The sequence below is a fragment of the Cherax quadricarinatus genome, chromosome 77 (assembly GCF_038502225.1).
Source record: "Cherax quadricarinatus isolate ZL_2023a chromosome 77, ASM3850222v1, whole genome shotgun sequence".
NCBI classification, from domain to species: domain Eukaryota; kingdom Metazoa; phylum Arthropoda; class Malacostraca; order Decapoda; family Parastacidae; genus Cherax; species Cherax quadricarinatus.
The window spans coordinates 18,499,129-18,514,983 of NC_091368.1; the positions used below are offsets into that span (position 1 = coordinate 18,499,129).

The 15,855-nt window shown below is 44.1% G+C and overlaps 1 protein-coding gene across 1 annotated transcript in view; it reads left to right on the plus strand.

Moving 5' to 3' along the window:
* Positions 1–15,855, plus strand: part of LOC128702061 (glutamate receptor ionotropic, delta-2-like) — a 141,761-nt gene that overhangs the window by 21,544 nt on the left and 104,362 nt on the right. The window contains exon 5 of the mRNA XM_070101511.1: positions 9,565–9,788. Coding sequence (XP_069957612.1) covers positions 9,565–9,788 — 224 coding nt within the window. The remainder of the gene's footprint in view (positions 1–9,564; positions 9,789–15,855) is intronic.

Genomic DNA, 15,855 nt, shown 5'->3' on the forward strand with positions numbered 1-15,855 from the left:
GCACTGTTGTCTTGGTTTCAGATTACTGCTAACCAGAACTCCTAAATCTTTTTCGCAATCCGTAATATTAAGATCTACATTATTTAGTTTATATGTGGCATGGTTATTGTCCTGTCCAACATTTAGAACTTTGCATTTGTCTATATTAAACTGCATCTGCCACCTCTCCGACCACTGCATCAGTCTATTCAAATCTTCCTGGAGTGCTCTAATGTCCTCGTCAGAATGAATTTGACGGCCTATTTTGGTGTCATCGGAAAACTTGCTGATGCCGCTCTTTATGCCCTCATCTATGTCGTTTATGTAGATTGTGAACAGCAGGGGGCCCAACACTGACCCCTGTGGAACCCCGCTCGTGACGCTTCCCCACTCTGATTTCTCCCCATTTATGCAAACTCTCTGCTGTCTATTTGTCAACCATGCCTCTATCCAGGAAAAAAATTCTCCTCCTATTCCATGTGCCTTAATTTTCCTCAATAGTCTCTGATGTGGGACCCTGTCAAAAGCCTTACTGAAGTCCATATACACAATATCATATTCATTACCATGATCTACCTCCTCAAATACCTTAGTGAAAAAAGTTAATAAATTCGTAAGGCAGGAATGCCCCTTTTGTAAAACCATGCTGAGATTCGTTGATTAATTTATGCTTTTCAAGGTGGCTACGAACTGCCTCGGCAATTATTGATTCCATAAATTTTCCCACTATGGAGGTTAGGCTTATTGGTCTATAGTTCGAAGCTAAGGACCTGTCACCTGCTTTGAAAATAGATATCACATTTGCCATTTTCCACTTGTCTGGCACCATGCCAGCTTGTAGTGATATGTTGAAAAGATTAGCCAAAGGTTTGCTAAGCTCCTCTTTACATTCCTTTAGAACCCTTGCATACAGTTCATCAGGGCCTGGGGATTTCTTAGGCTTTAATTTATCTATTTGCCTAAGGACCATGTCACTTGTGACCCTAATCGTGCACAGTTTATTATCGCCCTGTTCTACATCATTTATCATTTCTAGAATATCGCTGGTATCCTCCTGTGTAAAAACTGAGAGGAAGTATGTGTTAAAAATTCTACACATTTCCTTATCACTGTCAGTGAGTTGACCCGAGGAACTTTTGAGTGGGCCTATCTTGTCCCTGATCTTACTTCTGTATACCTGAAAGAATCCTTTTGGGTTAGCCTTCGATTCTCCTGCAACTTTAACCTCATAATCTCTTTTTGCTTTTCTAATTCCCTTTTTTATTTCTCTCTTTAACTAAGAACATAAAAACATAAGAAAGGAGGAACACTGCAGGAGGCCTGCTGGCCCATACTAGGCAGGTCCTTTACAATTCATCCCACTAACAAAACATTTGCCCAACCCAATTTTCAATGCCACCCAAGAAATAAGCTCTGATGTGAAAGTCCCACTCAAATCCAACCCCTCCCACTCATGTACTTATCCAACCTAGATTTGAAACTACCCAAAGTCCCAGCCTCAATAACCCAACTAGGTAGACTGTTCCACTCATCAACTACCCTATTTCCAAACCAATACTTTCCTATGTCCTTTCTAAATCTAAACTTATCTAATTTAAATCCATTACTGCGGGTTCTCTCTTGGAGAGACATCCTCAAGACCTTATTAATATCCCCTTTATTAATACCTATCTTCCACTTATACACTTCGATCAGGTCTCCCCTCATTCTTCGTCTAACAAGTGAATGTAACTTAAGAGTCTTCAATCTTTCTTCATAAGGAAGATTTCTAATGCTATGTATTAATTTAGTCATCCTACGCTGAATGTTTTCTAACGAATTTATGTCCATTTTGTAATACGGAGACCAGAACTGAGCTGCATAATCTAGGTGAGGCCTTACTAATGATGTATAAAGCTGCAGTATGACCTCTGGACTTCTGTTGCTTACACTTCTTGATATACATCCCAGTAATCTATTTGCCTTATTACGTACGCTTAGGTATTGCTGTCTTGGTTTAAGGTTGCTGCTCACCATAACCCCCAAGTCCTTTTCGCAATCTGTATGGCTAAGTTCTACATCATTCAACTAATAAGTACTAGGGTTATGGGCACTCCCAAGCACCAGAACCTTGCATTTATCTACATTGAACTGCATCTGCCACTTTTCTGACCAAGAATAGAGTTTGTTTAAATCCTCCTGAAGTTCCATAACATCTACGTTTGAATCAATTATCCTACCTATCTTTGTGTCATCGGCGAATTTGCTCACATCACTAGTAATTCCCTCATCAAGATCATTGATATATATTATAAACAACAACGGGCCCAAGACTGGTCCCTGTGGAACGCCACTTGTTACAGATCCCCACTCGGATTTAACCCCATTTATGGACACTCTCTGCTTCCTGTCAGTGAGCCATGACTCGATCCACGAGAGCACTTTTCCCCAATGCCATGAGCTGCCACTTTCTTTAACAGTCTATGGTGCAGAACTCTATCAAAAGCCTTACTAAAATCTAAGTAAATAATATCAAATTCTTTATTGTGGTCAACAGCCTCAAAAGCTTTACTGAAGAAAGTTAATAAATTAGTTAGACAAGACCGGCCTCTTGTGAATCCATGCTGAGTATCATTAATCAAGCTATGCTTATCGAGATGGCTTCTTATAATCTCAGCTATAATTGACTCTAGTAATTTGCCTACAATTGAGGTCAGGCTTATTGGGCGGTAATTTGACGGTAACGACTTGTCTCCTGTTTTATAAATAGGAGTTACATTAGCCATCTTCCACATATCAGACACTACACCTGTTTGAAGAGATAAATTAAAAATATTAGTTAATGGTTCACAGAGTTCCATTTTGCATTCCTTAAGAACCCTTGAAAAAACCTCATCAGGACCCGGCGACTTATTTTGCTTCAGTCTGTCTATCTGCTTCACAACCATCTCACTAGTGACTGTGATGTTACATAATTTATCTTCTTCTAGCCCACTGTAAAAATTAATTACTGGAATATTGTTAGTGTCTTCCTGTGTAAAAACTGAGAGAAAATAATTATTTAAAATCAAGCACATTTCATTCTCTTTGTCAGTAAGGTGCCCATAGTTATTTTTAAGGGGACCTATCTTATCTCTAACTTTTGTTCTATAGACCTTGAGAAGACTTTTTGGGTTAGTTTTAGAATCCCTAGTAACTATAATTTCATAGTCCCTTTTAGCTTTTCTTATCCCCTTTTTAATGTCCCTCTTAATGTCAATATACTGATTCATAAGATGACCCTCACCTCCTTTCTTATGCCCTAGTAGATATTTGAGCCTATTATTCATCCGTTTTGGGTCATTTCTATTTGATCTAATTTCTTTATATGGGATAAACGCTCTTTGAGCAGCATGTATAGTGCTCAGAAAACTGTCATACTGATAGCTCTCTTCGTTACCCCAGTCAACAGATGATAAGTGTTCTCTAAGCCCATCGTTATCTGCTAAGCGAAAATCTGGGACTGTTACTGAGTTATCGCTACTATCGTACTTCCATTCAATGCTAAATGTAATTGATTTGTGGTCGCTAGCACCCAGTTCCTCTGAAATTTCTAAATTATTAACAAGGGATTCATTGTTTGCCATAACTAAGTCAAGCAGGTTATTTCCCCTTGTAGGTTCTGTCACAAACTGCTTCAAAAAACAATCCTGAAATACTTCTAAGAAGTCGTATGATTCTAAATTCCCAGTCAAGAAATTCTAATCAACATGACTAAAGTTAAAGTCTCCTAGAATTACTACATTATCGTGCCTTGTGGCCTTAACAATTTCCTCCCATAGTAGTTTCCCTTGGTCCCTATCTAAGTTTGGGGGACGGTATATCACTCCTAAAATCAGTTTTTCATGCCCCTCTGAAAATTCTATCCAAACAGACTCTGTATGTGTTACTTCAGACTTAATACCCGTTTTTATGCAACAGTTCAAGCGATCTCGGACATACAATGCCACCCCACCCCCCTCCCAATTCTTCTATCTTCTTGGAACAATTTAAAACCCTGAATATGACATTCCGCAGGCATGTCCCGACTTTTTGAATTAAACCACGTCTCAGTAATGGCAAATACATCAATGTTACCTACACTAGCAACTAATCTCAACTCGTCCATCTTATTCCTAGCACTACGGCAATTAGCATAATAAACATTGAAAGACTCTCCTTTCTCTTTACCCTTCCTGCTCATTTCTATTTTTCTACTAAACCTATTACTGTCCTTATCACCCAAGGTCCCTGGCTTTTCAATATCTATCTCGTTCTTATTATTACTAGTTCCCCTAGAACTCGTAATATTACTACACTGGGACTTCACTGTTTTCCTGCCAAAACCCATACCACTAACTATTCCTAGTTTAAAGTCCTAACTGCTCCCTCCATTGCAGTTGCCAGTGCTCCCACCCCACACCTAGATAAGTGAACCCCATCCCTAGCATACATGTCATTTCTGCCATAGAAGAGGTCCCAGTTGTCAATGAATGTTACCGCATTTTCCTTACAGTATTTGTCCAGCCAGCAATTGACACCAATTGCCATGGACAACCATTCATTTCCAACTCCCCTCCTTGGCAAAATACCACATATGAGAGGGTTCCCACCCTTACTTCTAATTATTTCTATTGCTGACCTATACCTGCTAATCAGGTCCTCACTCCTACGTCTGCCAACATCGTTGCCTCCAGCACTGAGACATAATAGGATTGCTCCCGTTACCTCTCATGATGTCATCCAGACGGCTAACAATATCCTCCATCCCAGCCCCAGGAAAGCAAACTCTCTGTCTCCTACTCCTGTCCTTCAAGCAGAACGCCCTATCCATATACCTAACTTTGCTATCCCCAACAACAACAATATTCTTACCTTCCTTAATGTCTTTCGTCGTGACGTTCCCAGTAGTCGACTCACATTCGTTGGGTAGCACTGAGAATGTATTGGATGTTTCCACAACAGTTTCCACGGCAGTCTATTTCTTCTTCATTGTTTCTACCTTTCCATTCGTCTTCTTGATCGTCAACTTCTTTCCCTTCTGTCCAGCCACTGACCAGTTTCCCTTCTTGACCTGAGGACTCAAAACAGGAGGACTACTCCGAATCTTTTTGTTTTCCTCGGTCAGTCGCCGAATTTCCATATTCGCCAACCTCAATTCTTCCTTAAGCTGTTGGTAAAGTTGCTCGATGGAGGGCATCTTGCTTCAATTCTAGAGAGTGTGCAAACAGGTCTTCACAGAGCCAAGTACACGTCAACACTGCACAAAAGCCAACTCAATCAGGAGCTACTGCACAGCACGTCCGCACGGCCCAATAGCGATGCGAACACTGAATATGTCGATTTCTTAATTGCCCCTCTCCTCTTTTGATTTGCTTATATATGCCTCTCTTTTGACCAATTAGATATTTTAATCTATTGTTCATCCATTTAGGACCATTTTTGTTTGATCTGATTTCCCTGTTTGGAACATAATTTGACTGAGCAGCTAGAACTATGCCCTGGAAAGCGTCATATCGGCAACCATCACCACCTACCTGACCCTTAGTCAGGTCATTCCAGTTCAGCCCACCTAAGTAATTTTTCAGTCCTTTGAAATTAGCCAAGCGGAAGTCAGGGACAGAGACTTGATTGCCATTATTAGGGGAATTCCATGATATATTAAAACTGAGTGATTTGTGATCACTTTCCCCAAGCCATCATTAACCTCAAGATTATTAATTACTGTTTCCCTACTGGCAAAAACCAAGTCAAGGAGGTTATTTCCCCTAGTTGGCTCTGTCACAAACTGTTTTAAAAAACAATCCTGGATCGTATCAAGAAAGTCACCTGACTCTAAATTTCCTGTCAAATTGCTCCAGTCAGTCTGTCTATAGTTGAAATCTCCCATTAGCACAACATTTTCGCATGTAGATGCCTTACGAATTTCGTCCCATAGAAGTTTACTGCACTCCCTATTAAGATTTGGGGCCATGTAAATCACACCCAAAATTAGTTTTTCTCGGCCCTCGAGAAGCTGTAACCAAACAGATTCAGTGGCTGACACTTCTAATTTTATATCTTGTCTAACACAAAAATTTAAATTGTCTCTGACATACATCGCTACTCCACCACCCTTCCTGTTGATCCTGTCAGTGTGGAATAATTTATAGCCTTGTATGTGACATTCAGAGGGCATCTCTCTATCTTTCAGACTGAGCCAGGTCTCTTTTATAGCAATAATATTTATGTTTCCTGCACTTGCAATTAATCTTAGCCAATCTATCTTATTTCTTACACTCATGCTATTAGTATAGTAAACCTTAAGGGAACTAGTCCCTTGCTGCCCTTTGCTGTCCCCCTTTTGTTTGCTGGCCTGATCTATTGTCTTCGTTTATAACTTCATGCTGAATGCCTTTTATACATTTACTGTTTCCAACCCAAGTGTTGCAACCTGCTTGTTTCCCACACACACCCATACCTCTATCTTCTATCAGTTTAAAATCATAGGCATTTCACCAATGGCCTTCTCAATCGAGTTTGCAAGTGCTGCCACCCCAGCCCCAGAGACATGTACCCCATCCCTTGCATACATATCATGTTTGCCATAAAAGTTGTTCCAGTTGTCAATGAATGGGATTGCAAGTTCCTTGCAATATCTGTCTAGCCAGCAATTTACACCAATTGCCCTAGACAACCATTCATTTCCTACTCCCCTTCTAGGCAAGATGCTACATATGATTGAGACCCCTCCCTTAGACTTAATGAAATCTATAGCTGACCTGTACTTATCTAGCAGTTCTTCTCTCCTACCCTTCTCAGTATCATTTCCACCAGCACTGAGACAGATAATGGGCTTGTTCCCATTTCCTGACATGATATTATCCAGCCTGTTAACTATGTCCCCAACACCAGCTCCAGGGAAGCACACTCTATCTCTCATCTTCTTATTCCTATTACCTGAGAGTCACCAACCACAAGAATGCGCTTACCTCTATTAGCAGGGACAGTAGTACCCTTACCTTCACTGGCCACTGAAGTACATTCATCCTGAAGAACAGAGAAGTGATTTCCTACCTTCAGATCTTCACTCTTAACTTCCCTTATTCTGATGCTCCTCCCATTGCTGGGAACCACTCGCCACTTGTAGCAGGTGCTGGACTGCATCTCACTGCTGGTAGCCTCATTCCCCACAACTCCAGCCACCTCACACTCTCTCCCAGGCCCATTGAGGTGGACCTTCAGCCTCCTAATCTCCTCCTGGAGAAGCAAGACCTACTCCTTCAACTCTCCAACCTCAATTTTTAAAACACTGCAAAAGCAAGCCATGCTTTGTAACCGTACACGCTAATCCCCAAAGTAGCTCAGGGTCTGTGACCTCACGTGACGACTGACCACTGACTACTGACGACTGACCAGTGAGAGAGACAGAGGAAAAGCAAGAGACTACATAATAAGAATACTTCAGTCTGGAGGTTCAAAGGTGTTAATTGCAGTGATGCATAACCCACCACAGAACAGCAGGAGGCAAAGGCAAGAGTATGATGAGAGTGATAGAGCGATGGCTGACACACTGGCTGAAGTGGCCAGAAGGGCTCATATGAGCTGGGCAAAGGTGCTGATTGTGGGAGCCCAGAAACATGGAGGGCTATGATGGAGGTGATACTGGAAAACCTCATGTACCAACACGTAAGGGACACTACCAGAAAGAGAGGAGAGGATGAACCAGCAAGACTGGACCTAATATTCACCTTGAGTAGTGCAAATATTGAGGACTTCACATATGAAAGATCCCTCGAAGCCAGTGACCATGTGGTTCTGAGCTTCGAATCCATAGTAGAGTTACAAGTGGAGAGGGAAGCAGGAAGGGCAGGACGAGTGAAGTCAAGCTACAAGAGAGGAGACTGCACAGGCATGAATTTCCTGCACAGGGTTCAGTGGGACAGAGCACTGGCAGGGAAGTCATAATTGAGATGATGGAAAATGTGATAACAATATGCAAGGAAGCTGAGGAGAGGTTTGTACCCAAGGGCAACAGAAACAACAAGAAAGCCAGGATGAGGCCTTGGTTCATCCAAAGGTGTAGAGGCCAAAAAATTAAGAGAGCTAGAGAATGGAAAAAATATGGAAGGCACAGGACCTAGGAGAATAAGGAGAGCAATCGTAGAGCCAGAAATGAATATGCACAGGTAAGAAGGGAGGCCCAACGACAATACAAAAATGACATAGCGAAAGCCAAATCTGACCAGAAGCTGTTGTACAGTCAAATCAGGAGGAAAACAGTCAAGGACCAGGTAATCAGGCTGAGGTAGGAAGGAAAGGAGATCACAAGAAACGACCATGAAGCATGTGAGGAGCTCAAGATGAGATTCAAAGAAGTGCTGACAGAAGAAACATAAGGGACTCCAGAAAGGAGGAGAGGAGGGATACACCATTAAGTGTTGGACACAATACATACAACCAAGGAAGAAGTGAAGAGGCTGCTAAGTGAACTAGATACCTCAAAGGCAATTGGGCTGGATAACATGTCTCCACGGCTCCTGAGAGAGGGATCAGAGGCACTATGTGTACCACTAACAACAATCCTCAACACATCTATCAAAACAGGGCGACTACCCGAGGTATGGAAGAAAGCAGACGTAGTCCTAATTTTTATAAAATGAGACACAAGAAGCATTAACTAACTTTTTACAGACCAGTGTCACTGACATGAATAGTTTGCAAAGTCATGGAGAACATAATCACGAGAAGAATGGTGGAGCACATAAAAAGAAATGAGCTTATCAACGACAACCAACACGCTTTAAGGGACAGGAAATCCTGTGTCAAAAAAAATAATCGAGTTCTATGACAGGGGGACAGCAGTAATACGAGAGAGAGAGAGAGAGAGAGAGAGAGAGAGGGGGGGTAGATTGCGTTTTCTTGGACTGTAAGATTGCGTTTCACAAGAGATTAGTGCAAACGCTGGAGGGCCAGGCAAGCATAACAAGGAAGGCACTACAATGGATCAAGGAATACCTGTCGGAAAGACAGGTATTCCTTGATCCATTGTCATGGTACATGACACTTCGTCATGTACCATGACTCGCTATAGCGCGAGTCATGGTACATGACGAAGTGTCAGATTGAGGGCCTTTGACGAGCGGATTTCCACAGGGGTCACTCCTAGGACCGGTGCTGCTTCTGGTATATGTGAACACTTAGAAGTGTCCCTGTTTGCAGATGATGTGAAGTTGACGAGAAGAATTCAATCGGACGAGGACCAGGCAGAACTGCAAAGGGATCCGGACAGGCCGCAGGCCTGGTCCAGAAACTGACTCCTGGAGTTCAACCCCACCGAGTGCAAAGTCATGAAGTTTGGGAAAGGCAAAGAAGACTTTAGACGGAGTACAGTTTAGGGGGCCAGAGGCTACAAACCTCCTGACTGATAAATTCTGAAGGTAATCCTAACTGTCCAAACAATTTTAGTATCTGAGCAGCACAGTTCACTTATGTTATTCGTGAAGTGAATGAGTAAACTTTGGTTAAACTTTGCAAAATACGTTACACTTATTCATACATTTGAAACATGTATACATTATAACTAATCTTTCATACTGTTATCAACAGCTGCGTCTTCCGTCCAGACAAGTGACGGTGATGGTGGTGAGTGACGACCCTGTCTTTCTGGCCGCCTTCACTGAGTGGTCTCTCAAAGGTCGTTTATTTGTGTGGTCAACGAGGCTGGTGGTGGTCACTCGCCTGACCCTCCCACAACTACAGGGGTTCAACAAGATGTTTTCCATGACCAATTCAGTGATACTTGTCGCAGAAGAAGTCTCTAAATCATTTAGGTAATTCAATAGATTCAGTTAACAATCTTTTCTCGAATCAAAAAAAAATACGTTTACGTATTCTCAGCTTTTCAAAGAATGTGCGTAGATGCTACTTTAGGTTTCTGATTCAAGGTATTAGAGCTATAATTTCCTTCCTCTGAGATAATCCTCAAAGCTTCCCAACCACCCCCCCCACCCCCCACCACGCCCCCACCCCCACCCCCCTACCCGACCATGAGTGCAAAACCACTGAGTTTAACATTTTTTTTATTATGGCTCCGTTAAAGATAAGTCCCGTGTCATAACGAAGGGGCTCTTGATTCAAGGAAGTGGACCTCTGGTCTTCCTCGGACTGAATCTAAATATTCCCCCTCCCTCACCATTTGAACTCATCATGGGAAAAATTTTCCCTTTCGCAAAATCCCGATTCTTGACAGATAGAGAAGGAAGCATCACAAGCCTTGCTTTAATGTAATATTCTCAGGGAAAGCAAAATCCAGCGTTGGAAAGAGAAAGAGAGTTTGTCATATAACTGCGTCGTTACCAGCTCCACCCAGTACACACGTTACCTTCCATCTATTTGTCTAGAGTCGTTACCAGCTCCACCCAGTACACACATTACCTTCCATCTATTTGTCTAGAGTCGTTACCAGCTCCACCCAGTACACACATTACCTTCCATCTATTTGTCTAGAGTCGTTACCAGCTCCACCCAGTACACACATTACCTTCCATCTATTTGTCTAGAGTCGTTACCAGCTCCACCCAGTACACACATTACCTTCCATCTATTTGTCTAGAGTCGTTACCAGCTCCACCCAGTACACACATTACCTTCCATCTATTTGTCTAGAGTCGTTACCAGCTCCACCCAGTACACACGTTACCTTCCATCTATTTGTCTAGAGTCGTTACCAGCTCCACCCAGTACACACGTTACCTTCCATCTATTTGTCTAGAGTCGTTACCAGCTCCACCCAGTACACACATTACCTTCCATCTATTTGTCTAGAGTCGTTACCAGCTCCACCCAGTACACACATTACCTTCCATCTATTTGTCTAGAGTCGTTACCAGCTCCACCCAGTACACACATTACCTTCCATCTATTTGTCTAGAGTCGTTACCAGCTCCACCCAGTACACACATTACCTTCCATCTATTTGTCTAGAGTCGTTACCAGCTCCACCCAGTACACACATTACCTTCCATCTATTTGTCTAGAGTCGTTACCAGCTCCACCCAGTACACACGTTACCTTCCATCTATTTGTCTAGAGTCGTTACCAGCTCCACCCAGTACACACGTTACCTTCCATCTATTTGTCTAGAGTCGTTACCAGCTCCACCCAGTACACACATTACCTTCCATCTATTTGTCTAGAGTCGTTACCAGCTCCACCCAGTACACACATTACCTTCCATCTATTTGTCTAGAGTCGTTACCAGCTCCACCCAGTACACACATTACCTTCCATCTATTTGTCTAGAGTCGTTACCAGCTCCACCCAGTACACACATTACCTTCCATCTATTTGTCTAGAGTCGTTACCAGCTCCACCCAGTACACACATTACCTTCCATCTATTTGTCTAGAGTCGTTACCAGCTCCACCCAGTACACACATTACCTTCCATCTATTTGTCTAGAGTCGTTACCAGCTCCACCCAGTACACACGTTACCTTCCATCTATTTGTCTAGAGTCGTTACCCAGCTCCACCCAGTACACACATTACCTTCCATCTATTTGTCTAGAGTCGTTACCAGCTCCACCCAGTACACACGTTACCTTCCATCTATTTGTCTAGAGTCGCCCGACCCTAGACATGATGCTTGTGTGTATTCATCACCTGTTATCTTCACTACTCCACAACCTACATAGCAGTTCCTTCGTCACTCACACCTCCACTCCTGGAGTATGCCAGGAGAACATTCAGAGGAGCCAACGCCCCAACGGCTTGGGCCATGACCAGGCCTCGACCTGGAGCAGGACCTGATCAACCAGGCTGTTACTGCTGTCCGCACGCAGACAGACAAACGAACCACAGCCAGGCTGGTCAGATACTGACTTTAGGAGTCTGTCCAGCTCACTCTATTTGTCTATTGTTAATCCCTCTTACGTATGCTGGGAGGTAGTTGAGCAGTCTTGGGCCCCTGACACTTACTGCGTTGTCTCTTGGCGTATTCATGGCGCCCCTGCTTTTCATTGTTGGTGTGTTGCATCGCCTGCCAAATCATAGACTTGCAAAACATTGCGCCTCTAGATCTTACAAGACGTCTTTCATTCCTTCAAAAACATCATTTCTTGTCCAGTCCCTGGACCCATTATGTACCTCTGTAATGTTGAGGTACAGTCCCTGGACCCATTATGTACCTCTGTAATGTTGAGGTACAGTCCCTGGACCCATTATGTACCTCTGTAATGTTGAGGTACAGTCCCTGGACCCATTATGTACCTCTAACGTTGAGGTACAGTCCCTGGACCCATTATGTACCTCTGTAATGTTGAGGTACAGTCCCTGGACCCATTATGTACCTCTGTAACGTTGAGGTACAGTCCCTGGACCCATTATGTACCTCTGTAATGTTGAGGTACAGTCCCTGGACCCATTATGTACCTCTGTAATGTTGAGGTACAATCCCTGGACCCATTATGTACCTTTGTAATGTTGAGGTACAGTCCCTGGACCCATTATGTACCTCTGTAATGTTGAGGTACAGTCCCTGGACCCATTATATACCTCTGTAATTCTGCAACTACCGCCCACAGGATGGGTATGGGGTAACTCCCACCCACAGGATGGGTATGGGGTAACTACCGCCCACAGGATGAGTATGGGGTAGCTACCACCCACAAGATGGGTATGGGGTAAACACCACCCACAGGATGGGCATGGGGTAACTACCACCCAAAGGATGGGTATGGGATAACTACCACCCACAGGATGGGTATGGGGTAACTACTACCCACAGGATGGGTATGGGGTAACTACCACCCAGAGGATGGGTATGGGGTAACTACCGCCCACAGGATGGGTATGGGGTAACTACCGCCCACAGGATGGGTATGGGGTAACTACCGCCCACAGGATAGGTATGGGGTAACTACCACCCACAGGATGAGTAAGGGGTAGCTACCACCTACAGGATGGGTATGGGGTAAACACCACCCCCAGGATGGGCATGGGATAACTACCACCCAAAGGATGGGTATGGGGTAACTACTACCAACAGGATGGGTATGGGGTAACTACCACCCACAGGATGGATATGGAGTAACTACCACCCACAGGATGGGTATGGGGTAACCACCACCCACAGGATGGGTGTGGGGTAACTACCGCCCACAGGATGGGTGTGGGGTAACTACCGCCCACAAGAAGGGTAAGGGGTAACTACCACTCAGAGGATGGGTATGGGGTAACTACCACCCACAGGATGGGTGTGGCATAACTACTACCCACAGGATGGGTATGGGGTAACTACCACCCACAGGATGAGTATGGGGTAACTACCGCCCACAGGATGAGTATTGGGTAACTACGACCCAAGGATGGGTATGGGGTAACTACCATCCACAGGATGGGTATAGGGTAACTACCGCCCATAGGATGGGTATGGGGTAACTACCACCCACAGGATGGGTATGGGGTAACTACCGCCCACATTATGGGTATGGCGTAACTACCGCCCACAGGATGGGTATGGGGTAACTACCACCCACAGGATGGGTGTGGGGTAACTACCGCACACAGGATGGGAATGGGGAAACTACCGCCCACAGGATGGGTATGGAGTAACTACCACCCACAGGGTAGGTATGGGGTAACTACCACCCATAGGATGGGTATGGGGTAACTACCACAAACAGGATGGGTATGGGGTAACTACTGCCCACAGGATTGGAATGGGGTAACTACCACCTATAGGATGGGTATTGGGTAACTACCACCCACAGGATGGGTATAGGGTAACTACCAACCACAGGATGGGTATGGGGTAACTACGACCCACAGGATGGGTATGGGGTAACTACCACCCACAAGATGGGTATAGAGTAGCGACCGTCCACAGGATGGGTATGGCGTAACTACCGCCCGCAGGATGGGTATGGGGAAATTAACGCCCACAGGATGGGTATGGGGTAACTACCGCCCACAGGATGGGTATGGGGTAACTACCGCCCACAGGATGGGTATGGGGTAACTACCACCCACAGGATGCGTATGGGGTAACTACCACCCACAGGATGGGTATTACAACCCAGGATTCCAAATGGCCTGTTACCCCGGGTGTAATGGGAGCAAAATAAACACAGTAGAAAGAGTTTAGACTTATATTATCCTTCACCAGTTTAGAACATCAATATGTACACTATTTACAGTGATAAGTATAGTGCACTCCACGGTAAGCAAAGCAGAAATAGAAGCCACAAGATAGCAGATCGTGCTTCAACCAGCTCTAGAATGGGAATGACAAGGGCAGACAGGAGAGCGGTACCCACATAACCTCTGCGATTGCCAAAACCATCTTATTGGCTAGAACCTGGTCACTAGTTGAACGACGGGGCCCCATCATCAACTCTTAGCAACCTGGTTCGCTGGTTGGGGGAGAAAGCCTGTAAATGAGAGTGTGTACATGCGCCGAATAAAGGTTACGTACTCTTTGCATGCCACACCCCCACCACGAGAAGGCTCAGGATTAGGCTGCCACCTCCCAGTGGTAACCGTGCCGCCATGGCACAAAATAATGGGACCGCCTTTCCTCTCCACCATCCAACTCTTAGATAGAGCTCAGCATGACTTAAGAAATCGTAATGACACGATTGCTGGTCTAGTGGCTAGCGCGACGGGCTGGAGTTTTGAGACTCTATGACCGCGGGTTCAATCCCGGCCGGGGGTATGGTTTATAGAGCTCAGCTTTTCTCGTGACCAAAAGCCAAACCCTAAACTTAGAGTGAGACTGCAGTCAGACAGGCTAGCATAGGTCCAAGATACAGGCGGACGGTAGCCCGCATCCCCTCACTAAAAAAAAACCACACCAGGGGATAAAAAAAAAAGAGCATGAAAAGGGGTTACCACAAATAACATCCTAACCTAAATATAATATTATACTCTAGATAAAGAGTCTGCCAACATATTTTCTTTGCCGGCAATATATTTAATGGAAAGATTATATGGTTGCAGCCTTAGCGTCCAGCGCATAAGCCTTGTGTTGTGGTTCTTCATGGCTTGGAGATATACTAGAGGATTGTGATCACTCTAGACTGTGACCACCTGCGATGTCTGGCCCACATAAACATCGAAATGCTCCAAAGCCAGTACCAGCACGAGGGCTTCTTTTTCAATGGTAGAGTAAGCCCTCTGATGTGGCTGGAACTTGGCTGAAAAGTATGCTACAGGCTGCAACTCCTTGTTCCCGATTTGTAATAGTACTGCCCCAACCCCAGACTCACAAGCATCAACCTGTAATGAAAAAGGTTTGGAGAAGTCTGGAGACAAGAGAATGGGTGCAGTACATAATAATATTTTTGCTTTATTAAAAGCAGTGTTACAGTCTGAGGTCCAATTAAAGGGAACTTTATGACTGGTAAGAGAGGTAAGAGGGGCTACAATATCTGAGAAATTCTTACAGAATCTTCTGTAAAATCCTATCATGCCTAGGAAACGTTGAAGAGATTTCCTGTCATGAGGAACTGGATAATCTTTAATAGAAAGAACTTTAGCAAGTTTAGGTGCAACTTTACCACTACCTACTTCATGGCCTAGAAAAGTGACAGTGGCCTGGCCAAAGGAAGATTTAGATAAATTAACTGTTAAATGGGAACTCTTAAAGGTCTCAAACAGAGCCTTAAGTCTAAGTAGGTGTTGATCCCAAGTATCAGACACCACAACAATATCATCTAGGTACGCTGCCGTGCCTTCAAGTCCTTTAATAGCCTGATGGATAAGTTTCTGGAATGAAGAGGGGGAATTTTTCATTCCGAAGGGGGTAACTGTGTATTGATAATGACCTCCTGGAATTACGAAGGCAGAGATTTCCTTCGCCTTATCTGTCAAAGGTACCTGATAGTAGCCTTTAAGGA